The 26,744-nt window shown below is 43.3% G+C and overlaps 1 protein-coding gene across 2 annotated transcripts; it reads right to left on the bottom strand.

Annotated features, from left to right (window-relative positions):
- Positions 1–5,276: 5,276 nt before the first annotated feature.
- LOC139556060 (apolipoprotein B-100-like) lies at positions 5,277–25,521 on the bottom strand. Of its 2 annotated transcripts, XM_071369547.1 has the most exons (29): positions 25,392–25,521; positions 24,478–24,519; positions 24,164–24,276; positions 23,769–23,914; positions 23,472–23,619; positions 22,896–23,048; positions 22,549–22,673; positions 22,365–22,450; positions 21,831–22,272; positions 21,629–21,743; positions 21,381–21,527; positions 21,070–21,281; positions 20,759–20,954; positions 20,463–20,642; positions 20,132–20,335; positions 17,699–17,866; positions 15,764–15,969; positions 15,494–15,676; positions 15,252–15,382; positions 14,932–15,142; positions 14,660–14,832; positions 14,332–14,492; positions 14,135–14,244; positions 13,653–14,026; positions 7,497–13,535; positions 7,264–7,375; positions 7,081–7,104; positions 6,743–6,929; positions 5,277–6,618 (listed from the first exon to the last, which is right to left on the bottom strand). In XM_071369547.1, the coding sequence occupies exons 1-29, from the start codon at positions 25,444–25,446 to the stop codon at positions 6,142–6,144; spliced, it is 10,920 nt and encodes a 3,639-aa protein (XP_071225648.1). In that variant the 5' UTR covers positions 25,447–25,521; the 3' UTR covers positions 5,277–6,141. The 2 variants fall into 2 exon arrangements, with proteins under 2 accessions (XP_071225648.1, XP_071225649.1); XM_071369548.1 differs by lacking the exon at positions 7,081–7,104.
- Positions 25,522–26,744: the final 1,223 nt, after the last annotated feature.

The raw sequence follows: 26,744 nt of genomic DNA, 5'->3' as shown, positions 1-26,744 counted from the left end.
GCAGTGTTTTTCACTAACTGTAGTTTATGAAATCAAAAACACTTTTAGGGTCAATTTAACCACTTCCGGTTGCTCCAGCAAGCTTAAAATCAACACAGGTAATCCTCATAATGGCCTGATGGATTGTCATTGAAGACAGTTTGATATGACAATCATAACCCCACATAGGCATCAGGTTGAAGTTAGGGGAGCAGGCAATGTATTCCTATGGGGAGAGATGTCAATGTAAACTTTTAGAAGAAAACACCATGTTTTCACTGTTAAGGGTTAATTCCCTTGCACAGATCGGAAGGACCCTTGGAACGTTCTTGTGGTTGAACTGTGTTTCTAGCTTCAACGGTTCTGCCGCTGTCACCCAAAAGCCCATAAAATGCAGGTCAGGCTTCATTTTGGGCCTACTTTTTTGCACGGTCGCTGCGGTCAGACCGAGCGAGCTACGGTTAAGTGTGGCATCTCGTTGAACTCGGCACGGCCTAGAGACTATGGTGATGCTATCTTTTTCCCTTTCTGTGATGATTTCAGCCTGCCCATTTGTAGATTTCAGCCCTATTTGATGGTAATGTTCATACTTCCCCTTTAGGATATGAAGGAGACCATTCAATCTTTTCATGTTGATATCTGTAGAGGTACAGGTGACCCTGAAACACGTGGCAAAAATTATTTAGAAAATTGCCTGCACAGAAGCAGAGTTAGAGCATAACCTGTAAACCCATGTTATCCTTAGGGAGAAACTCGGATGTGTCAAACTACATGAACCGGCGAGCGCAGCTAGAATAACTCTGCTGCTTATCCATCCCAACCTCCCCCCGATGAGCCCATTGAAAACGGAGTGTCTCTGTGTGACCCAGGGTCCGTAATATGTCAAATGGACGTGGCTGTTTCTCGGCCTGAGAACCTTCTAGAGCCACATAACTCACGGTGCACTACCGGCTTAAGCTCTAAAACAGGTTTATAAAGTTTCAGAGCTCTAGGTCTAACGGTTCTTTGATGGTTCGAACGCCGGAAACTATTGCAGGCTCTGTGTGTCTGTAAGCCCCACACTGTGTCACTCAATGTTGGCTGTGTATGTGTTTGAGTACTATTCTTGGGTAGCGCAATGACTTTTGCTTCCCTCCAGGTCTGAGGGCACACACTTTCTTGTAGGCTTGAAGATATGGCAAATAGGAGTGGCAATATCGTCCGCTATTATCCTCAGTATTTTTCCATCCAAGTTATTACACCCAGGTGGCTTTTCATTCTTGATAGACAACAATAGTTTTTTCACCTCTTTCACACTCACTTTTCAGAAATCAAAATTACAACGCTTGTCTTTCATAATTTGGTCAGTTATACTGTACTTGGATGTGTAGTGTCAGCATTTGTTGCTGGCATGTCATGCCTAAGTTTGCTAATCTTGCCAATAAAAAAATAATTAAAGTAGGTAGCAATATCCATTGGTTTTGTGATGAATGAGCCATCTGATTCAATGAAAAATGGAGCTGAGTTTGCCTTTTTGCCCAAAATGTAATTTAATGTGCTCCAAAGCTTTTTACCATCATTATTTTATATAATTTATCTTTGTTTCATAGTATAGTTTCTTCTTTTTATTCAGTTTAGTCACATGATTTCTCAATGTCAAGTGCAGCATCTGGTTGCTCCTCATTACACACCGCAGACCAGCAAATATTCTTTAGCTCGTCGACATAAGAATCACTACAAAACTTATTGTATGACCTCTTATACACTATATTAGGCCCAGCCTTTGGAACCTTGGTTTTCCTAGATACATATGGATATTATATTGTGATCACTACATCTGATGGATTTGGATACCGTTTTAAAGCAGATTTCTGCAGAATTAGTAAAGATGTGATCAATACATGTTGATTTAATTCCTGTGCTGTTTGTAAATACCCTGGTAGGTTGACTGATAACCTGAACCAGGTTGCAGGCACTGGTTAGAGTTTGAAGCTTTTTCTTGAGTGGGCAGCTTGTGGAAAGCCAGTCAATATTAAGGTCATCCAGAAAATATACGTCTCTGTTGATATCACATACATTATCAAGCATTTCACACATATTATCCAGATACGGACTGTTAGCACTTGATGGTCTATAGCATCTTCCCACCAGAATGGGCTTTAGGTGAGGCAGGTGCACCCTTAGCCATATTACTTCAACAGTATTTAGCATGAGATCCTCTCTAAGCTTTACAGGAATTTTGCTCTGTATATAGGCCGCAACACCGCAACCATTGGCATTTCTGTATTTTCTGTTGATGTTATAGCCATGTATTGCTACCACTGTGTCATCAAGGGTATTATCTAAGTGAGTTTCAGAGACAGTCAGAATATGAATGTCATCTGTTACTTGCAGTTACTATTGATTTCATGAACCTTGTTTCTAAGGCTACATATGTTAATGTGGGCTATTTTTAGCACTTTTCTGGGATGCTTGATTGTTTTTATTGCTTTACTGGGAAGCTTATCAGAAGTAGACATGACAATGTTATTTATATTGGAGCTGATAGTGCAGGGTGAGCTGCACACAGTGGACTTCCTACTAGGGCACACCGTTGTAACAGTATAACCCTGGTTAATAGACACATGATTACTGTATACAATAGCTGTAGGATCGATAGAGGTATTCCGGGAAGTTAGTCGGACATAAGTTAGGTTACTTACATTGTGACTGCCAACGCCCCTGGGATAATGAAAATTTGCTGCAGCATTTTGACAATTCAGCGATGAAATGGTAGTGATTATCTGAGCTGGGTTTGGGTCATTGATAAGTCATTGTCTCAAGCCAGCCGTGAAAGAGTCCAGGAGCCAAGATGATTTGGATGGACTCCGTCATTCCTGTCGAGCATCTTCTGTTTCCAGAAGGTGTCAAAGTTATCTATAAAAGTTATTCCAACAGAGCTACAGTAGTCTTTTAGCCAGGTGTGTAATGCCAGTAGCCTGCTGAATCTTTCACACCCACGGACCAGACATGCACACAAACATATAAAGTAGGCATTGCTGTTATGATTTCAGTTGTCCTAGATGTCCTTTGTTTTAAATATATATATATATTTTTTGCATTGTTGTTTGCTGTTTTCTTCTGTCTTTCTTCTGTCTCTATTATCTAATTTTATGAGCAGTGCAATTATGTTGGCATTCACATTGCCATGCTCTATGCAGAAATACATCTCTTATAAAATGTACAGTTGAAGTCAGAAGTTGACGTACCTTAGCCAAATACATTTAAACTCAGTGTTTCACAATTCCTGACATTTAATCCAAGTAAAGAATCCCTGTCTTCAGTCAGTTAGGATCACCAGTTTATTTTACGAATGTGAAATGTCAGAATAAAAGTAGAGAGAATTATTTATTTCAGCTTTTATTTTTATCATCACATTACCAGTGGGTCAGAAGTTTACATACACTCAATTAGTATTTGGTAGCATTTCCTTTAAATTGATCAACTTGGGTCAAACGTTTCGGGTAGCCTTCCACAAGCTTCCCACAATACGTTGGGTGAATTTTGGCCCCTTCCCCCTGACAGAGCTGGTGTAACTGAGTCAGGTTTGTAGGCCTCCTTGCTCGCACACGCTTTTTCAGTTCTGCCCACAAATTTTCTATAGGATTGAGGTCAGGGCTTTGTGATGGCCACTCCAATACGTTGACTTTGTTGACTTTGTTAAGCCATTTTGCCACAACTTTGGAAGTATGCTTGGGGTTATTGTCCATTTGGAAGACCCATTTGCGACCAAGCTTTAACTTCCTGACTGATGTCTTGAGATGTGGCTTCAATATATGAACATAATTTTCCTACCTCATGATCCCATCTATTTTGTGAAGTGCACCAGTCTCTCCTGCAGCAAAGCACCCCCACAACATGATGCTGCCACCCTGTGCTTCACGGTTGGGATGGTGTTCTTCGGCTTCGGCTTCGGCTTTTTGTTTCATCAGACCAGAGGACATTTCTCCAAAAAGTACGATCTTTGTCCCCATGTGCAGTTGCAAACCGTAGTCTGGCTTTTTTAATGGCGGTTTTGGAGCAGTGGCTTCTTCCTTGCTGAGCGGCCTTTCAGGTTATGTCGATATAGGACTCATTTTACTGTGGATATAGATACGTTTGTACCTGTTTCCTCCATCATCTTCACAAGGTCCTTTGCTGTTGTTCTGGGATTGATTTGCACTTTTCGCACCAAAGTACATTCATCTCTAGGAGACAGAATGCGTCTTTCCTGAGCGGAATGACGGCTGCGTGGTCCCATGGTGTTTATACTTGCGTACTATTGTGTGTTACTATTGTTTGTACAGATGAACGTGGTACCTTCAGGCATTTGGAAATTGCTCCCAAGGATGAACCAGACTTGTTGAGGTCTACAAAAAAAAATTCTTAGGCGTTGGCTGATTTCTTTTGATTTTCCCATGATGTCAAGCAAAGAGGCACTGAGTTTGAAGGTAGGCTTTGAAATACATCCACATGTACACCTCCAATTGACTCAAATGATGTCAATTAGCCTTTTAGAAGCTTCTAAAGCCATAATATCATTTTGGGGAATTTTCCAAGCTGTTTAAAGGCACAGTCAACTTAGTGTATGTAAACTTCTGACCCACTGGAATTGTGATACAGTGAATTATAAGTGAAATAATCTGTCTGTAAACCAATTGTTGGAAAAATTACTTGTCATGCACAAAGTGCAAACCGACTTACCAAAACTATAGTTTGTTTACAAGAAATTTGTGGAGTTGTTGAAAAAATTGTTTTAATGACTCCAACCTAAGTGTATGTAAACTTCTGACTTCAACTGTAGATATTCCATAAAAAGTCTGCCGTTTCCAGCTACAATAGTCATTTACAACATTAACAATGTCTACACTGTATTTCTGATCAATTTGATGTTATATTAATGGACAAAAAAGTAGCTTTTCTTTCAAAAACAAGGACATTTCTAAGTGACCCCAAACTTTTGAACTGTAGTGTACATAAGCTTAACTTTGATTTGAATATTTCTTAAACTAGACCATTAACAAATTGTTTGTTTTTAAGCAATGTTTCTCTGTTGAAAGTTTGAGACTTTAAGAGTATAGAACGTGTTATTGTTTTGACAGTTGAGAAGTTCAGTGAATGAATTTGCAACAAAGTTAAGTCCCATGCTCATAGAATGGCACCCTCTAAGGTTCAGAAAAGATTGCCTATTTTTTGCTATTGAAGTAACTTAGGAGGATCTGTCACACACCCGACTGTACTTAAGGTGCAGGAGATGAAGAGCAATACCGTAATGGAATAAAGTCTCCGCACACTCAGAATCAATGCACAAATTTCATTTAATTAGCTTTCGGTCTCAAGACCTTCAACAGAGCATACACAAACACACAGTGACCACATATAGCTAATGTGTGTCAATGCAATCAAACATGATGAGCAACATCTGCGTTTAAACACATACTTGAAAGCCTAAAATATACAAAATACCACAAAGTGAGGTTTATAATGTTTTACCCAATGCTTAAAAATAATTAATGCTGTATGGTATAATTAAGCAATAAGGCCAGAGGGGGTGTGGTATATGGCCAATATACCACGGCTAAGGGCTGTTCTTAAACACGACGCAATGCAGAGTGCCTGGATATATTGGCCATATACCACAAGAGGTGCCTTATTGCTATTATAAACTGGTTACCAACGTAATTAGAGCAGTTCAAATAAATGTTTTGTCATACTCGTCAGCCAATCAGCATTCAGGGCTCGAACCACCCAGTTTATAATAGACTTTATTGATACACTTCACTCTTTCCATCTTGAATAGGATATACAAGGGAAGTGGAACACAACAAAGTATTGCATTTCCATGTTGGTACATCAGTAGTCATTTACACAAAATAATAATACAACATATTTTTATCAAGTTGTACATGTTAACTTGACTGCTATAAATACATGCTGAAACACTTATTGGGCTAAGTGTCAATTTTTTCCCTCCCAAGCGAGCATACGTGTTTAACAGATGGCAGTGTTTAATATACTCAGGGTTTAGTCTGTGGGTATCTCACTGGTGGAAGGGAAAGGGAAGGTCGTTCTCAAGCCTTCCACTAACTTTCACGAAAGCCTCATCAGAAGCCTGCTGCAGAAGACCAGTGATGGCGAGATTGAGCTGGTTCACCACAGACATGCTCATCTCCATGACTCCATGTTGTCAATGATCATCTGGATGGCCTGCTCAAGAATGGAGGCAATGGCGCTGGTCAGCTGTTTGAGGAGCAGCACAGGCAGGGCGGTTATCTCCTCATAGCCAGGCAGCTTCAACTGAGTCTCCTTCAGGAACTCAATGGCAGCATCCAGGAAGACCTGGATGGTTTTATTATACTGGGCAACAGTGTCCCTGAAGAAGATTGACAGCTGGAGAACATGGTGGCAGACAGCATTGAAGGCTTCGTCAATGTGTTCGCCTGAAGTTAGGATGAGCGTGTAGATCTCGAACCTGTCTACGAAGTTCTCCAGGGTGGATGTGATGGCAGGGAGTCTCTTCTTCAGGCCCAGGAGCATGTCGTGGAGGGCCTCCTTGTTGTTGGCAACCTGTAGTTTTAGATTACCGGCGTCATTGGTAGTAACTCTGATGACCAAGATGTCAACATCATCCTCTGGGGCAGACTGTTGGATATAGGAAAAACATAAGAGTAAATAACAATTTCAAAATACTTTAACAATAGGGTGACATGTATCTGACGTGTAAATAGGCGCACAATAAATATTTTAAAATATGAAAGACACTCACAGCATAACGGCTGTAGAGTCTAGCGCTCAGCTCAGATGGTTTCCTGCCCTGGAATTCAAGACCCAATAACCCAGTGGATGGAGTAGAGATGGAAGCCCTGACGCCATCTCTGCGGGCAGCGTAGCGGAAGTTCGCATCAGTGAAGGTTGGGCTGATGATGTCCACATTCAGGGTGTGGCGGGAGACACTAAGAAGTTGAAGAAAAACATGACAAGCATAATCAGTTGCCATCTTCATTTATACTTGTGTGGTTAAGGTAGTTCTAAAAGTAACGCTCAGCCTTTGTTTTATCTCAGACATAGAGATAAGGAAGTTAAGATACTTTTTACAATATTTACCTTCCCTCATCTTGGCGTTTCTTCCTGGTATTCACAAATCAAATTAAACCAACTGTGTTAACTGATATTGAAATATCTTCAAATCTACATAATGTCTGTTATTTTGATTAACACTGTGAGACTAAATAATGTCCCAATGGGTATTATACATTGAGAAGGGGTCTGTTAAAAATAAACTATTACCTCATAGAGTGTGTAATCACATTCAGAATGTCCATGGTCAGGTCAGCATGGGTCAGGATCATCTTGCCAGTCAAGCCCAGGGCTTCATTCTCAACATTTGCTTTGATGGAAGCTGTTGAAAGTAGTTAGAGTTACAAATCATTTGAATAACAATTTACAGTAAAAGATCGGTGACAATATGATTCGTTTTTCATCTATTACTTAAAAATAATGCAAATTTCAAATAAATTTACCATCCACGTCATAATCCATGAGAACAATGGCAGAGGTAGCAGATGACTTGAGTGTGGCTTTGAAGACAGGGGAATCACCCTCCAACTCAGCTGCCATATCTGTGGTGTACACAGGAGTGGCAATCTTGGCGGTGGTAGAGATTTTCTGCTTGGTACCTGTCAGCTCGACAGCAGTCTTCTCAAAGAAGGAAATGTCACCCATGTTGCTTGGCTGAGACATGTCAATCTCAACATCAGCAGTCAGTGATGTCAATGGTGCAAAGTCAATGGTAGCCTGGGCTACATGCTTTCCCTTGGTGTTGAAGGTAATCACATTGGCCTTGTTGTTGGTCACAAATTTCAGCACTGCATACACACGGCTCACGGATGCCTCAACAGCCAGGTTCTCGTCCACATCCATCTCCAGGACAATTGTGTCACCGTTGCTGAGTTTAGCATTGGCAGTGACCTTTGAGGTGGAGCGTAGGCCATCATCATTCAGGTAGATGTTAGCTTCATTGTCCAGAGCTCCCAAAACAGCATTGTATTCCAGGATTGTGGCATCAATGTTGCCCTTGATGGATGACTCCACGGAGATGTACTCAAGGGTTCCCTCTAGCTTCAGGCTGTGGTCAGCCTCTACCTTGCCAATTGTTTTGATAAGGGGAAGGTTGAAATCACCTTTGAGCTTCAATGTAGAGGCAGCATTTGTCTTGGTCTTGGTGTCTGCAACAAGTTGCTGGTTGGCTTCAAGGTTCAAGATGGGCAGAGCAATCTTTGCAATGGTAGCCACAGACACCGCAGCTTCCAGGTTGTCAGTGTTCAGGCTGATTGTGCTGTCATGGTTTCCCTCAATGTGGGGGTTCTCCAGAGACAGGGATGTGGCCAGCTTAAGTCCTCTTTTAGTGGTCAGGCTGCTGGTGCCATCAAGCTTGACCTTAAGAGCTTCAAATACGGAGGCTGTGGTAGCTCCGAGACGGAACACAACGTCGTCCTCAGCGTAAAGTCCGGCATTGGCATTCAGATTGAAGATGGGTGACTTCAGGGAGAGTTCGGTGATCAGGTTGCCCAGAGAGTAAAACTGACTCTTCTGGTACAGGATCTTGGAATCAACATCAAGAGACTGCTCTGTGGTGGTCACGATGTTCTTCAAGCCAGTATGCTCATACAGGTTCAGATCGCTGATGGCTGGAATGTGCATGTTAATGAAGGGCAGATCAATCTCTGGGATGCTGATGGGGTTTGTCAGGAATTCAAGATTTGCCTCACCATTCATGGTAGCAAAGATGCCAGCCTCCTTTTCGTTGTTGTCAATAGTGAAGTTGTAGGAGGATTTGTACTGGTTGAAACGGGCAAGAGCCACAGTGTTGATCTGTTGAGTTTCAGGCTTGATGATGGCAGAGTAGTCATTCTGGAGATCAATCTTGGCCACCAGTGCCTCGTTGAAGCGAAGCTTGGTGTTTCCCTTGTTCTGGAAGTCAAAGACAACCTCACTTGGATTAATCACAATGTTGAGTGAGTTGGACACGATTCCACTGAGATCTCCAACAAGCTCTGTGTCATGGTTTGCCTTCAGTTCAATTTTCAAATATCCATAGTCAGCATTTCCAGATACCACCAGAAGGCTGTTCTTGACCTCTGGGCCTTCTGCTTCAAACCGGGCATCAAATGTGATGTGACGGTACATGACTGCATCAGCGTTCACGGTCTGCTTCATCTTCAGAAGGACAGTGTCGGTGTCAGCGGAGATTGTCAGCTTAGCAGTGCTGGGACTGATGGCGAAGTGAAGGTCACACTTGTGTGTGCCCTCGTGAAAGTTGAACTTCATAGCACCATCATTTCCAACGGTCAGAGTGATTGTTGTGTCCTCCAGGCGGGCAACAACCTTTTGGGTCACAGAGGCTCCATTGGTGAAGCCAATGATTGGGATATTTATCTGGTGGTTGTAGGTGGTGTCCACAGAGGCAGATATTCCACCCTCCATAGCAAAGAATGCATTATTGATAATGTCAGCCGTGTAGTGTGCAGTGGTTGCCTTGACTGTGGTCTTAGCTGAGGCCTGGGATGAGAATCCGTAGATGATCACTGATGCCTGATGTTCAACTGCAAGTGCATTGTGAATGAACGTAAGGGTCTCTGCAACAATCATGCGTCTCATTTTGGGGATGGCAACACGAACACTGGAGTTCAGGTTGAAATTGAGGATCTCAATACTGGGTGATGTGGCCTGGGTGGCCAGGAGAGCAGTGAACTGAGGAGTCATCTCATTTTCAGTGTTGTTCCAGAGCTCAGCAGAGCTCCTGATGCTGTAGACTGGGGTGATGACAATGATCTTACCATAGAGCTTGCCAAAGCAAGGGAGACTGATCTCACTGGGAATGGCAGGGAGCTTGATCTCAGGGATCTGGAGAGTTGGAATCTCTAGGAGCTTCTCTGTGGCCATCTTAGGGAGGGCAGGGAAGGAGAACTCTGGGAATGTGATCTCTGGGAGAGTAATGTCAGGTAGGGTTGGCAGGTAGCTCATGGTCAGGTCTCCGAAGAAAGCATCCAAATCAAGCATCTGGATCTCAAAGTTGACAATGAAGTCGATGAGCTCTGTGACCTTCTGCTTGATATCGTCAAAGGAAACGGTGGTGGCTGGCACTGTGTGGAAACCCAGGATAGTGAACTCAGGGATATCCAGCTGTGTTGGAATTTCAATCTCCTGAAGCTTCTCCAGGCTGACCTTCATGGAGGGCATGACCAGGTCAGTGAGAGGAATGGTGAATGAAGGGAAGTCCAGCTCAGCTGTCTTCAGTCCAGTAACAACTCCCTCAATTATCTGCTTGACCTCGCTGACAATTTGTTGTTCACCAGCAAACTTCTGGATCACCTCAAACACATTGCCGAACACCTCATTGATGATGGTGGTGACCATGGTGTAGTGTTCGCTCAGCTGATGCAGGAAGGAGATTATATAATTTCTGAGGTCCATATCAGTGATTCTCTGCTTCAGGCTGTCAGAAATTGCCTTAAGGTCATTAAGGATGGCATGGTCAGCTATGTCCTTCACTGTTTTGATCATGTCTGCAACCTTGATTTCCCTCAGATGTTCAATGTAGTTAAGTGCAGATGACACAACAAAGTTGACAAACTTTCTTGAAGCCTGAAGTTTCTGTGGGATCTCAAGTGCCTTGATCAGCTCATTCACATGAGCGGTGTATTCAGCAATCATCTGGTTGGTTTCATCCACATAGGCATTGTAATCAAATGACTTCAGCTTCTGGACAACACAGTCGAGATATTCGTTCAGCTGGTCAATCACCTGTTTGATCTCAGTAGCTTTCAAGTAGTTGATGGCTTCTTCCAGCATCTGCATTACCTTCCCTGGGATATCGATGGCCGTCAGCTTGTTAACAAGGACCTGAATTGTTTCACCAATTTTAAACTGCTTAATGAGGTCCACAACCTTCTCCAGGACTGCTTCAACCTTCTTGTCAACATCATATTTGACAATCAGTTCTGTCAACTTGGCATGGAAAGCATTCAACTTACCAAAGATGTCGAAATCCTGAATCACTGCCTTGACAGGCTCAATAGCCTTGCTGAATCTTTGCCAATCTTGCTGAAACTGATCTATCAGCTGCTCAACATAAGCTTCCAAGTTGAGGGAGGTAATGTAGTTCCTCAGATCCTCAACAAATTGGGTTCTGTCAAAGTTCTCAATGAACTGCTTCAATTCACTCACTGCATTTTCAAGCTTAGCCTTGATTTCAAACTGGGCATCAATGTCGTGCAGGAGTGCAATGCTGCTGTCCTTCAGTTTCTGCATGTCAATCTGCTTGATCAGCTCTTCAATGGCATCAATGACAGCTATGATCATTGTAGTTAATTGATACTCCTTGTTGATGGCATTCAGCTCCTGGTTGAGCCTCTGGATGACAGTTTCAGACAGGATGCCATTCACAATCATATCCTTGGCAACATCAACAATTCCCTGAATGCGGGATGACAGATCAATCAGCAGGTTTTCAAAAGCTGTCTTGAGGTTCACCAGAAATGCCTCTAGGTCTTCCAGAGAGATGGCATACACCTGGGTGAGGGTAATCAGGTCCTGTTTGAGCTGGACAGCCTTGCCTTCAAGATTCAGTTTGGTAACAAAGTCACTCACATGCTGGGGCAGAGCCTCAAGCTTAGCCTTGATCTCTTCACTGTTAATGTAATTCTGCAGTTTCTCTGCCATGCTCACAATAGTGATCTTGATGTTTTCCAGGATTGCAGGCAAACTTTCAAGGAAGGGCAGGTTAATCAAGTGACTGTCAGTGTTCTTATCATACTTCAGGAAACCAGAAATGGTGAATTCCTGGTCTTCACTGGCAGCTATGTTCAGGAGGCCGGTGAGGAGGGTTGCAGACAGCTCCAGTCCAAGCCTTTCATCATTGTTGTAGGCACTCACTTCCTGATTGAGGGCATGGTTGTTCACCTTGGACTTCACCCTGATTGTGGCTTTCTGCTCCTGGGGAGTCAAAAGTGTGTCCATCTTGTTGTCCAGTGTGGTCTCCAGGTAGAAGCCATTGTCCAGCTGCTGGGTGACAGAAGCTCTGCATTCATGAGAGCTGGCAAAAGCCAGGGGCTGTGCTTTAAGGAGGAACTTTCCATAGAGCTGAGCGCTCTGCTTGCCATACAAGGTCAGGTCACCATCAGCATTGAAGATGGCGTCAAGATTGAAGTCGAAGGGAATAATGCTGGCACGGATGGTGTTGTCGAATCGGAACGGCTGGGAGTTGAAGCGAGCATCATTTTGGATCCTTGCAGCAAGGCCAATAATTTCAAGCTCAGTGTTGTGGCTCATGTGAGCACCAAGGAGATTTCCAGTAGTGCTGCACTTAGCATTAGCGGTCAAGTCTGCATAGTTGATCTCATAGGTGTGTTTGAGCTCTTCCTCACCATAGGCCGCCTTCAGGCTTCCAGTAAAGTCAATTTTGTAGACCACTGCCTTCAGCTGAGCCTCGTTGACTAGGTTGGCTCCCAGCAGTTTCAGGTCATTGTTCACATTTACAGAGGCAGTGTAGTCCTGCAGGTCAATGGTGATGTCATGTGTATAGGAAGTGCTCTCGCTGACAATGGCCTCAGCCTTTGAGGTGAAGGCAAGGGTGGAGAGAGTGATGGTGAGTGAGTTGGCATTCTCAACCTTCATGTCATTCAATGCACTCTTGGTCTCAATGGACAGAGTAGCCTTGGAGGCATCAATTCCACCGTTGAAGGTGTTCTCCATGGTGAACGGGCCCTGCAGGGTGGTTGTTCCGCTTGTGGCCAGGCCATCCTTGTTCATTGTCAGGGTAGCTTTGTGTACAGCTTTGTTCTCAAGCAGCTTTACAGTGGCATCACTGTTCACAGCCAGGCCACTGACATCCAGGGAGCCAGTGAGAAGAGAGTATATGCGATTCGTTGAGTATTCAGTGTTGGACTCCATCTTGATTGTGACTGCTCCAGAGCCAACAGAACCCTCAACCTGGTTGTGGATCTTCATGCCAAGGGCAAGGGCATTGGTGTCACATTTCAGGGACAGCTGGTTATCCTTGAAGGCAAGTTCAGCAGCATGGGTCAGAATGTCTTCGAATGCATTCGTGTTAGACACAACAGACAGCTCGCCATTGGCAAAGGATGCAGCAATGGTGTTCTGGGCCTTAAGAATGGTTGAATCAATTTTCAGGGAAGAATCAATCTTTGCCTCTGGTCTGAATGGGAAGATGGTAAAAGACTGGGTGGTGATTGTGGTGCCATAGACATGTCCTGCTTTCACTGTTCCCTCCAAGTTGCTATCACCAGAGATCTTCAGTGTTGGAGTGAATATTGACACTTCAGTATTGAAGCCAACTTGGCCGGTGTGCTCTAGATTTACACTCAGACCCATGGGGCTTGTTGCTTCGATTTTGCTGCTGGATTTCACATTGATCTTGTTGTCTGTAACAGTGCCAACTTCCCTTATGCTAATGCTGGCATCAATGAGCTTGTGGCTCACGGAGGTCTTCACATGGGCCTTGATGGAATCAGCAGGAGTGGTGGCAAGCAATCCAGATCCTATTTACAACACAGAAGGAACAATTATTGATTATTGCACAACTAAACATGTTCCAGATGGTGTAATTCTCTATTATTTACAAAGACATTAGAAAATGTCTGGAGGTGGAGCACTACCTTCAATCTTGATGCACAGGAGTTCCATTGAGCAGCTGCCTGTCACATCAAACTTGGCAGAATAGCTTGGTGTCTCAACGGCATCTTTGCCAGCAGACACTGAGCCCTCCAAGTTGTAGAAGTTGCTCTTCACTTTTGTGGACAGCTGAGCTTTTCCGAAGAGGGGCACAAACACATCAAGGGTCTCTGGGATGAAAAGCTCAGGGATCGGGATCTCCATGGATGCAATGTCCAAGCCAAGCAGGGGCAGAACCAGGTGTGGTGTGGTCAGTGCAGCTGGGAAGTTCAGCTCCTCAGATGATTTTCCACCAAGAGGCAGGGGAATGGCGATGAAGATACGCTCATTGTTGAAGTGGTAAGCAGCTGTGGCCTCGCTGTTTAAGAAAATTATATTTAATCATTAATTAATCACGGAATCAAAAAAAATCAGTTAATGTATTGATAGAAAATGATTCTTATGGTAGTTGATTGATGTAACTTACGCATTCAGGAACAGTTTCTCAGGCAGAGTCATCTCCGGCATGCCAGGGACTCTCAGGTTCTGCATGTACGGGATATCAGCAGCATATTTCTCCAGGTAGTTGTTGGTTGCCTGTAATATAAATATATAGTCATATATTAAGTTCAGAGTAGACAAAACAGTGATCAGACGATAAAAGTATATATTTTTAAGTATTACCTCCACAGACTTGGTGAGGATGTGACGGACCTTCATGTCGGTCTGGCCCACCTGCTGATCAAGAACATCACTGACCATCTTCTGGATTGCCTCGTGAGGGAGGATGTTCTGGATCTCAGAGTTCATGTCAGACTTGACCTCAGCCACAATCTTCTCGTCATCTACAAAGTAGGAGAAATTCATTGTAAATTTAATTTAATTTTAATGACTTTCCCATGGATACTTGACATTTAAAGCCTGGCAAAGCTCTCAGAAACGTACAGTTAAAATTGATCAATAAGCAAAACAATACAGTACAAAGGTTGGTCGATATTGAAAGCCTGCATACCATATTTTAGGGTGATCTTTTGCACTGAGGTGGTCTCTGGGAGCTTGATGTCACTCTCAAGCTCAAGTTCCAGTTCCTCACCACGCTTCACGTTGGCTGTAACTGTGGCGTCAGCCTTGATTGAAGGGACAAGCAGCTGCACCTGCAGCATAGCATCCTTCATGGCCTCAATTCTGCATAGAAAACCATGAGTCAGTTGGAATTTGGAAGAAAGGGAAAACAGAAGAAACCAAAACAGGGAAGTACTTTGTGGGGCAGCATTGTCAGCTTACTTAGCGCGGCCAACCAGGGACAGCTGAGGGATGTTCTTGTTGATGAGGTCAATGGAGATGGAGTGTATTCCTTTGCCCTTGGTGTTGCCATCCACAACGCCCAGTCTGATTCCGGCCTCCAAGTCAAAGTCAGGGATCTGGATGTCGGTGGTGAGGACATTCTTCTTCCTGTTGTACTTCACAGTGGCTGTGGCCTCAGTGGGGTCAGCACCTGTGTCCAGGATAAACTGAATTAGTTAGTCACCAAGGAAAAGGTTGTACGGTAGAAATGGAAGGACTGTGTTACTCTAAAAGAGGGCTTTTGTAACTTAGAGCTATACCTTCTGCCTTCAGGACCATCTTTACAGTGTCAACTTTCTGACGACCTTCTTCTCCCTCCCTGAGGAGTTCGTAGCCGATGGTGGCCGTGTATTCAGTGACCTCACCAGTGGGGCGGAGCTCCACAGCAAGCCTAAATAAATGTTTCATTTCCAAAAGTTATGTCTAAGATCAATTTCTACCTGAAAATAGGAAAACATAAATGGAGCATGTTAAAATGTATTTGCATAGAACTAGTACTTACTTGCTATCTCCGGTAAAGGGGAAGTAGGGTGCAGTGTCATGGGAGCTAGCATCAGAGTACTGAAGGGTGTTGCAGTACTTCATACCAGCTAAGAATGGAGTGCACTCAGACACATCAATTCTGTCCTCTACCAGAGACGGGATGGGTTTCACTCCAGCAGAGGTCACTTCGAACAGCTTGTTGCTATAATAGGGGTCGCGGAAAGGAAATGTTTAGGCTCTGATAAATATTGGTCATCAAGTGTTATCTGAATGATACTCTGACACTTACGTGATGCTGATGAGCTTGGCAGGACCCTGAGGAGCAGGGATGGTCAGCTTGACCTGGTTGTCGGCCATGACGATCTTAGCGCTGAGCCCACTCTCATGGTATAGGCTGGTGTGCATCTCCAAGCCAGAGAGAAGGTACTCAGGAATGTGGGAACCAACCCGGGCCACAAACTCAATTCCAGCGGAGGGCATGAAGGAGACCTCGCTCTGTGGGAAAGGGATCAGTCCAAGTATATTATATAGATATGCAAAAAGACTGACGGAGGTCACATATACAGTGGGGAGAACAAGTATTTGATACACTGACAATTTTGCAGGTTTTCCTACTTACAAAGCATGTAGAGGTCTGTAATTTTTATCATAGGTACACTTCAACTGTGAGAGAAGGAATCTAAAACAAAAATCCAGAAAATCACATTGTATGATTTTTAAGTAATTAATTTGCATTTTATTGCATGACATAAGTATTTGATACATCAGAAAAGCAGAACTGAATATTTGGTACAGAAACCTTAGTTTGCAATTACAGAGATCATACGTTTCCTGTAGTTCTTGACCAGGTTTGCACACACTGCAGCAGGGATTTTGGCCCACTCCTCCATACAGACCTTCTCCAGATCCTTCAGGTTTCGGGGCTGTCGCTGGGCAATACGGACTTTCGGCTCCCTCCAAAGATTTTCTATTGGGTTCAGGTCTGGAGACTGGCTAGGCCACTCCAGGACCTTGAGATACTTCTTACGGAGCCACTCCTTAGTTGCCCTGGCTGTGTGTTTCGGGTCGTTGTCATGCTGGAAGACCCAGCCACGACCCATCTTCAATGCTCTTACTGAGGGAAGGAGGTTGTTGGTCAAGATCTCGCGATACATGGCCCCATCCATCCTCCCCTCAATACGGTGCAGTCGTCCTGTCCCCTTTGCAGAAAAGCATCCCCAAAGAATGATGTTTCCACCTCCATGCTTCACGGTTGGGATGGTGTTCTTGGGGTTGTACTCATCCTTCTATTCCTCCAAACACGGCGAGTGGAGTTTAGAGCAAAAAGCTCTATTTTTGTCTCATCAGACCACATGACCTTCTCCCATTCCTCCTCTGGATCATCCAGATGGTCATTGGCAAACTTCAGACGGGCCTGGACATGCGCTGGCTTGAGCAGGGGGACCTTGCGTGCGCTGCAGGATTTTAATCCATGACGGCGTAGTGTGTTACTAATGGTTTTCTTTGAGACTGTGGTCCCAGCTCTCTTCAGGTCATTGACCAGGTCCTGCCGTGTAGTTCTGGGCTGATCCCTCACATTCCTCATGATCATTGATGCCCCACGAGGTGAGATCTTGCATGGAGCCCCAGACCGAGGGTGATTGACCGTCATCTTGAACTTCTTCCATTTTCGAATAATTGTGCCAACAGTTGTTGCCTTCTCACCAAGCTGCTTGGCTATTGTCCTGTAGCCCATCCCAGCCTTGTACAGGTCTACAATTTATCCCTGATGTCCTTACACAGCTCTCTGGTCTTGGCCATTGTGGAGAGGTTGGAGTCTGTTTGATTGAGTGTGTGGACAGGTGTCTTTTATACAGGTAACGAGTTCAAACAGGTGCAGTTAATACAGGTAATGAGTGGAGAACAGGAGGGCTTCTTAAAGAAAAACTAACAGGTCTGTGAGAGCCGGAATTCTTACTGGTTGGTAGGTGATCAAATACTTATGTCATGCAATAAAATGCAAATTAATTACTTAAAAATCATACAATGTGATTTTCTGGATTTTTGTTTTAGATTCCGTCTCTCACAGTTGAAGTGTACCTATGATAAAAATGACAGACCTCTACATGCTTTGTAAGTAGGAAAACCTGCAAAATCGGCAGTGTATCAAATACTTGTTCTCCCCACTGTATTAGGGTTACTACAAATAGAAAACAGATCAGTGAAAATAAATATAAAAGTTTACCATGTCGGGTGTAATGTGCAGTCCTCCCTTGATGCCAGGGGTGAAGGTACCAGACAGGGCAATCTTCAGTGGTACACCAGTGGCAGTTGGCAGGAAGAATTCGTTATCCATGAAGATGTAATGGGCGAAGACTTCATTGTCAGCGTTGGTCATCAGTCCCTTCATCAGCTGTGGAACATGTACAGTTGAAGTCGGAAGTTGACATACACCTTAGCCAAATACATTTAAACTCAGTTCTTCACAATTCCTGACATTTAATCCTAGTCAAAATTCCCTGTATTAGGTCAGTTAGGATCACCAGTTTATTTTAAGAATGTGAAATGTCAGAATAATAGTAGGGAGAATTATTTATTTCAGCTTTTATTTATTTATTCACATTACCAGTGGGTTAGAAGTTTACATACACTCAATTAGTATTTGGTAGCATTTCCTTTAAATTGATCAACTTGGGTCAAACGTTTTGGGTAGCCTTCCGCAAGCTTCCCACAATACGTTGGGTGAATTTTGGCCCATTTCTCCTGACAGAGCTGGTGTAACTGAGTCAGGTTTGTAGGCCTCCTTGCTCGCACACACTTTTTCCATTCTATAGGATTGAGGTCAGGGCTTTGTGATGGCCACTCCAATACCTTGACTTTGTTGTCCTTAAGCTATTTTGCCACAACTTTGGAAGTATGCTTGGGGTTATTGTCCATTTGGAAGACCCATTTGCGACCAAGCTTTAACTTCCAGACTGATGTCTTGAGATGCTGCTTCAATATATGCACATAATTTTCCTACCTCATGATCCCATCTATTTTGTGAAGTGCACCAGTCCCTCCTGCAGCAAAGCAACCCCACAACATGATGCTGCCACCCCCGTGCTTCACAGTTGGGATGGTGTTCTTCAGCTTGCAAGCCTCACCCTTTTTCCTCCAAACATAACGATGGTCATTATGGCCAAACAGTTCTATTTTTGTTTCATCAGACCAGAGAACATTTCTCCAAAAGGTACGATCTTTGTCCCCATGTGCAGTTGCCAACCGTAGTCTGGCTTTTTTAATGGCGGTTTTGGAGCAGTGGCTTCTTCCTTGCCGAGCTGCCTTTCAGGTTATGTCGATACAGGACTCGTTTTACTGTGGATATAGATACGTTTGTACCTGTTTCCTCCATCGTCTTCACAAGGTCCTTTGCTGTTGTTCTGGGATTGATTTGCACTTTTCGCACCAAAGTACATTCATCTCTAGGAGACAGAATGCGTCTTTCCTGAGCGGAATGACGGCTGCGTGGTCCCATGGTGTTTATACTTGCGTACTATTGTGTGTTACTATTGTTTGTACAGATGAACGTGGTACCTTTAGGAATTTGGAAATTGCTCCCAAGGATGAACCAGACTTGTTGAGGTCTACAAAAAAAAATTCTTAGGCGTTGGCTGATTTCTTTTGATTTTCCCATGATGTCAAGCAAAGAGGCACTGAGTTTGAAGGTAGGCTTTGAAATACATCCACATGTACACCTCCAATTGACTCAAATGATGTCAATTAGCCTATCAGAAGCTTCTAAAGCCATAATATCATTTTTGGGGAATTTTCCAAGCTGTTTAAAGGCACAGTCAACTTAGTGTATGTAAACTTCTGACCCACTGGAATTGTGATACAGTGAATTATAAGTGAAATAATCTGTCTGTAAACAATTGTTGGAAAAATTACTTGTGTCATGCACAAAGTAGATGTCCTAACCGACTTGCCAAAACTACAGTTTGTTAACAAGAAATTTGTGGAGTTGTTGAAAAACGAGTTTTAATGACTCCAACCTAAGTGTATGTAAACTTCCGACTTCAACTGTAGATTTCAGAGTTAGGGTAGTTTACATTTTTGATCATTAAATATCATTCTTGTGAGATTAATTCTCAACCCTCCTCACCCCTCACATTTTCACCCCTCCTTATGACCAGCACTGTTCTATTCTGACTGCACTAGACTCCAGACTTAAAGGAGAGACACTCCCTCCCTGGTTGAGAGTCAAACTTGATGAAGCTGTCTTCTCTTACCTTGTGTTGTTATTGATAACGTCACTGGTTAGTCTGACATATTAGGACATTATTAAACACTCTTGGCATGAAAGCAAGGGATTTTTCTGGTTTTCAACTCCCACAGTGTTTGAGGACTGTACACAATGTTAAAGACTAGTTTGTTTTGCTACTTTGATTCCACTATGTTCCCCTTATATACGGTGAGCTCCAGAAGTATTTTGACAGTGATATTTGCATCTGCATGGCTTGCTGTTTGGGGTTTTAGGCTGGGTTTCTGTACAGCACTTTGTGACATTGGCTGATGTAAAAAGGGCTTTATAAATACATTTGATTGATTGATTGATTGATTAACCTATAGATTCAAAAACTATCATTAATGTCTATGTGAATTGATAGTGTTGCACTTTAATGTATTTTGTACATACATCTGTGGGGAACATCTTGAGTACGTTGTCAATCATCAGACCAGCAGAGTAGGCCATCTTCTCCATCTCATTGGTCTTCAGGTATCCAAGTTCATTTCCCAGCAGTCTCAGGTAAATCATAGCCTCAGGGGACTCCTGAGCCTTCAGATTCCTTACCAGTTTGTTGAGGTTGCGGCCAATTTCTCTCACGATGTTCTGGGAAGCCTACAGAATATTTTTTTCAAGGAAAGAGGCAGTTAGCTCATGCTACAATTAAATAACTAGGATTACAATCACACAAATTCAAATGTTTGGTAAGGAAAGAGGAAGAACATAGTATGGTTTTGAATACCTGTCTCTTCATTCTGTCTTTCTTCAGAGCGGGCATCATCCTCTTCATGACCTCACTAACCTGCAGAGGCATCTTGTCAGAAACGAAGTAGACGGTCTTTAGAACTGTGTCAGGGAAGAATCCGTTCTCTCCGAACAAAGCCTCAACAGTTGGCTCAAGTCCTTTGCCTTCCATGCCAACCTTACAAGTGAAGAGAATGTTTACCATGAGACTGATAGAAAAATAAGTGTATATTCTGCAAAAAACCATCATCCCTATAATAATTTTAGGGAAACAACTTAAATAGTATTTTTTACCTCCACCATGTCAACATTGTAGCCGAAGGCCTTCAGGGTCATCTCCAGCATGACTTCCTTGGGCAGATAGCTGGTGCCCTCGAAGAGCATATTTCCTTGCACAGATCCGATCATGTAGTTGCGGGAAAACTTGGTGGGATCCATGACAGTTCCAACCTCATTGTCCTGCAGGGCATCAAGAATCTTCTGTCTCAGCCTTTAATGGAAGGAATAATTTATTACATGGTCAAACCTATGATGAGGAGGGGAGAATCGAACAGAATATTTCTGTTAGCTGAGGCAGTAAATACTGCAGATGATATCTCACGTACTCCTGGGTCTCAGCTGCTGTGGATGCCAGTATATTAGTCAGGTGGGAGATGACAAAGCTCTTGGCCTGCTGGTCTTCTTCGATGGGCAGAGCGGCGGCCAGCTGAGCCAGTTCAGCAGGCTGAGGGTCCTTCATCAGCACCAGGTAGGCAGCAACACGCTTCTGCAGGGGGCTAGCACCACTCAAAAGAACCTGCATGAGCACCTCTCTGCCCTGTAAACAGGAGAATGTGTATAACAGTTCTGCAGTGAACAAAGAGTTGACGGTTTCCATATATATTTTTTTAAAGCTAATAGGATAAGAGTGAGTTACCTCCTCAGGGACAGGGGTCTGTCTGAATGCCTGAATGGCAGCCTGTTGGACTTCCAGGGAAGCGGCGGGCTCGTTTACACACTGGATCACAGCAGACTTCAGGGCAGGACTGGCGGCTCCCATGGCTGCAGCCATGTTACCAATAACCTGGGGAGCAGAAGGAAGCAGACATGAATTATTCTGATTCAAATTGTTGCTTGCTGTGTGAGTAAATCTGAAAAAGCTAAGGAGAGCGATGGAACATTCACCCTCAGGGTCAGGAAGTTCTGCTCCTTGTCACCGGTGCAGTCACCCAGCTGGGCAACAGCAAACTCAGCCACAGCCTTAATCTCAGGGGTCACTTTGCCCTCGGCCTTGTAGAACCTGATGAGGAACACAATGTCAGAATTTCATTGTCTGCATCTGCTCAGTTCCATTTAGAAAATATGTTGCTTTAAAATGTCTGTTTACCTCTTGACAACATTGCTCAGGGCATACAGGATAGGCTTGCTCTGCTTGTACCGTGCCATAGCCAGCATGTCGCTGACCAGGAGGGCAGAGGGGTTGGGGACCAGTCCCATAGCGAACACGACGGCATCAACCTCAAAGGCAGAGTTGTCAAAGGTCCTGAGGATCTGCATGATGGCACTGCTGCACTCTGGGGTACCGCACTGGGCCAGAACCTGGTAGGTCAGGGATCCGGACACCTTCAGGGCCTCGGGGATAGCAGGGCTCAGGGTCTCAGCCTTCATTCCACGGACCATGCTCACAAGCTGCTGGAAGAGGTGGGCTCTCCTCTCACCGTTGGACAGAGTGGCCAGTTCCCTCAGGACGGCCAGAGCAGCATCCTTGTCCTGAACAACACTCTTGTCCTCAGCAGCTTCCATTGGCAGACCCTTGAGGTTGGCCACATCTGCAGGAAGATAAAGTCAGTTTTGACACTGAGCGGGTGAAATCCTTTTTCAATCATCTTCATAATTAGAATGCAATGTAAGGGATACTTACTGTGGTCAAAAACTCTCTCATTGTATGTGGAAACCTCCAGCAGAGTCAGGAACTGCTTGCCAACGTTGGTAACTCCATACTCTCCCCTGTGGAAAGCCAAAGAGATGATAAAGACGTATGCAACATCTCTTAACATTGCAGGTACGTATTTCATAAAACATTATAGGCATAATGTTTTACACACTTGTGAGAGAAAGGCACCAGGATGTGGTTCTCAGTGCAGGCACCAGAGATCATGTGCTTCTTGTCATTGTCAAACTTGTAGTTGCAGGTCTGGGAGCTTCTGATCAGCTGAGCAAGAGGATAGTGCTGTAGGAGGAGAAAATATTTTTTTTTTTTCGTTTTTTTTTGTAAAGGAGTTAAAAAGTGAATAAGGAGTAATATTAGTTGTCATTTCAGCTACTGGAGCGGAGAAAGATAATTACTTTGAATGGTTTTTGGAAAGGAGTTAAAAAGTGAATTAGGATTAATAAATTATTTAGGGTGTATTTCAGAATCTAACCAGCGACTTTTACTGTTTTCCAGTCTTACCATGCCAGAGATGAGGGCCAGGGGGCTGTTGTGGTCCCTCTGGGGGATGAAGTGGTCACATTTGGACAAGTCCCTGTTGAGAGTGATGTCAGTAGCGATGTCCTCCATGGCGTTGACTATGTAGTGGGTCTTGCACATGCCGTGGATGGTGGGCTGAGGGGAAAGTCAATGACCCTTGTCATATTTGAATAAATATAAATACTGATTTATGTTTTCTGAAAAACTGAATGTGACAAATTGCTCTCTGCAGAGCCATGAACATAATTTTCTTGGCTAGTCTTGTACCTTGTAGTGCATCACGTCGGCGTGCCAACAGTACTGCATTCCCTTTAATTTATTATTGCTTTATTACACAATAATTACATTTTTGTTTCTTGGATTCACTAAAACAAGCACCAATATGTACCTTTGTTTACCAGGTAGTTTCCAATTGTATTGAATAATATGGAGTAATAAGGTACACACTATTAGTAATAAAGTACTCAATAAGAAATGACTTGCTCATATCGCTGACGCTACACTGTAATACAAAGTGTGTAGTTATGATTAGGGTGTTTTCTGAGAAGATCAACATACCATTTTCTTGTTGTTCTCCTCTTCCAGCAGGGGCACGGCAAGGGCAGAGACGATACCTCTCTTGATGTTCAGGATGGTCACGGACTCATCCTCCTCAGGGTACAGTTTCACATCGTACACTCCCTCAACCACAACCTTCAGAGGATGTCTGAGCAGGGACAGAGAGGTGAAAGGTTGGATACCAGTTGTTAACTCCAAATTACAATGTGCTTAATTGAAGAGAGGACAAGGAGTTTTTAACAAATATTGGGGACAAGGGTTGGGTTAGGGCATGTGTGACAGCCTTTGGGGTCTTACTTCTCCATGGCAGCAGCGAAGGCATCAGATCCGGGGGCAGGTCCGAACACAGGGTTGCCCTCTGAGTCCATATCGACAACCTCACTCAAGCTACAGCCTGTGGTGCGCAGGATGTAGCTGCAAGACTGAGGAACTTCAATCTCGACCTGTAGGGGGAGACAAAGAGGTCACAATGTTTACTTATTCTGCAAACATAGGAGACGGGACAGCATGACAGCATGAGAACTTGTGGGCTACCCTATGTGATTAGAACATGCTAGCTTGTGTTCAAATTTGCTAGAAATTTCTGCCGTTGTCTCATTGCAAACAATGACATTCAGTTTTTTCATGAGTCACCAGTATGTACACAGCATAACTTTTATGTTACTGTAATATTGATATATTGATGGGCTTACCTTGCAAGATCCCTTTGGTCCGTTCCTGAGGTTGGAAGCTCCGTTCACGGCATTCAGGGACTCTGCTTCATATTGGTATTCATATTTGTGAAGGCTCTTATACCTTTTTGCCACTAGGGTGGAGGACAGAAATATATTGCAAAGTTAAGACAGATCGTTAATTATATTCCAAACAAGCTCATCTACTACTGCTTAACACATAGAATTGGACTCTTTATTGATCTCGGTAGTAATTGTTGGGTGTGCGTCCGATGGCAATAAATCGCCTGCTTTCTGTTAGAGCTAAAACAAAGCCTTTGTGATTTTTCACTTACGTAAGCATGTTGGATTTTCTTCTTCAGCATTGTCTTGGGCATCTGTAAGGGAAAGATGCATAAGTACGTTTCTTTTGAAATACAGTGTATTTGAAAATGTGACTAGCGACTGTCTTGCTTATTAGTCTATGAAAAATGTTAAACGAGATATTGGCCTGATAATTTTAAAGGCAGATGATTCCAAGGTGCTACCACACCTTTAACCTTTAAAATGTACAATATTTGATGCACATTTCTGTAAAAGAATGTAATACATCTTTCTTAAATGTGTGGTGTAAAATGTTGGGATTGGGAAGAGGGGCGGGAGATGAGGAAAGTTGGAAAGGGTTATATAGGGCAGGGGGCGGCAACAGTGATGGATTACTTTTGGCCCCCCAAAGTTTTTTTGTTAAATTGTTGTTGTTCTGTTTTGTTTTGTCATAAAAGCCTGTAAAATCAACAGGAATTCAGAGAGAAAATTTGTTAAATTTAGGAAATCTGTACCCAAGTAGTCCCACAAATTAAAAAAAGAGATGTGATCGTGACCTAATGTAATCAAGATATAAAATGTATTCTTATTTTGCAAATACAATATTTTTTGGGCCTTAGTTGTGGTCAATTTGCAGTGTACAAATGATTATAACTGTGTTCCTGACCATCCGCTCTGACAAAAAATCGGCCTGCGGCTGAATATAGGTGCCTACCCCTGATAAGGGTAATGTAAGATGCTTCCACTTTGTGATGTGATATATTAACATTTCAATACATACAACATTTCATACAAAATAGGCTTATTTGACATCAATTTGGCATCTGTTGAAAACTATAAACCTCTCCAAATTAAAACATATGATAAATGTTACAAAACCCTTTTTCCATAGACAGTTAATCAACCACGTTTTCCAGAAGCAGGGAAAGGTCAGAAAGATACTTACAGGCCAAGGCAAGGGTGCTCAGAAGTAGCAAAAGGCAGAGCTTTGCGTCCCCCATGATGGGTTCGTTGAAGCGCTTTCCTTAAGGTTTGAGAGTACTCAGTCGAGACTGATTCCTTAACCCCAGTACAATGTTTTTATACCCCGAGAGACCGGAGGGGTTGGTGGGAGTCACAGACAGTACTGATGTCCCTGCTCCAAAGTCCATCCCACCCATCCCTTTGGAGGGACACAGGCGAGTGGCTGTTCATGGATTCCAAGCATCTGTAAATGTTATCTATTAGTCATATATATTTTGTTAATCATATAGATTTAAGCAGATATAATGATACACTGACAAGACATTTATTTTGTTCGTTCCCCCCCAACACACATACACACGAACACAACTTCTTTCCACAACATAATACCTATGTTTTTAAGTACATACTGGTATATAGCTACATTGAACTTGTTTTTATTCAATCTTTTTGTATTCTGTGCTTTTTTATATACACCACTGTTCAAAAGTTTGGGGTCACTTAGAGATGTCCTTGTTTTTGAAAGAAAAGCAACATTTTTGTCCATTAAAATAACATCTAATTGATCAGAAATATGGTGTAGACATTGTTCATTTTGATAATGACTATTGTAGCTGGAAACAGCTGATGTTTTTTATGGAATATCTGTCACGCCCTGGCCTTAGTTATCTTTGTTTTCTGTATTATTTTAGTTAGGTCACGGTGTGACATGGGGGATGTTTGTGTGTATTTGTCTCGTATTGGGTGGTTGTATTGTATTAGGGGGTTTGGTAGAGTTTATGGGGTTGTGTTCAGTGTAGGTGTCTAGGTATGTCTATGGTTGCCTGAGTGGTTCTCAATCAGAAACAGCTGTCTTTCATTGTCTCTGATTGGGAGCCATATTTAAGGCAGCCATAGGCATTAGGCTGTTGTGGGTAATTGTCTATGTCTAAACGTTAGTAGCTGGTGTGTGCACTTTCGTTTTGTAGCTTCACGGTCGTTTGTTGTTTTGTTAGTTTGTAAAGTGTTTCGTTTCGTGTTCATCTTCTTCTCTCATTAAAAAGAGCATGTATTTATATCACGCTGCGCCTTGGTCCACTCATTCACCCGAAGACGATCGTGACAGAATTACCCACCATACAAGGACCAAGCAGCGTGATACAAAGCAGCAGCAGCAATCACAGGAATTATGGAATTGGGAGGAAATTCTGGACAGCGGAGGACCCTGGGCACAACCGGGAGAATATCGCCGCCCCAAAGCTGAGCTGGAGGCAGCGAAAGCAGAGAGGCGCCGGTATGAGGAGCTAGCACGGCAGAGCGGCTGGCAACCCCAAAAATTTCTTGGGGGGGGCTCTCG

This window comes from Salvelinus alpinus, chromosome 27 (genome assembly GCF_045679555.1).
Source record: "Salvelinus alpinus chromosome 27, SLU_Salpinus.1, whole genome shotgun sequence".
NCBI classification, from domain to species: Eukaryota; Metazoa; Chordata; class Actinopteri; order Salmoniformes; family Salmonidae; genus Salvelinus; species Salvelinus alpinus.
This window is presented reverse-complemented; position numbering and strand designations above follow the sequence as displayed.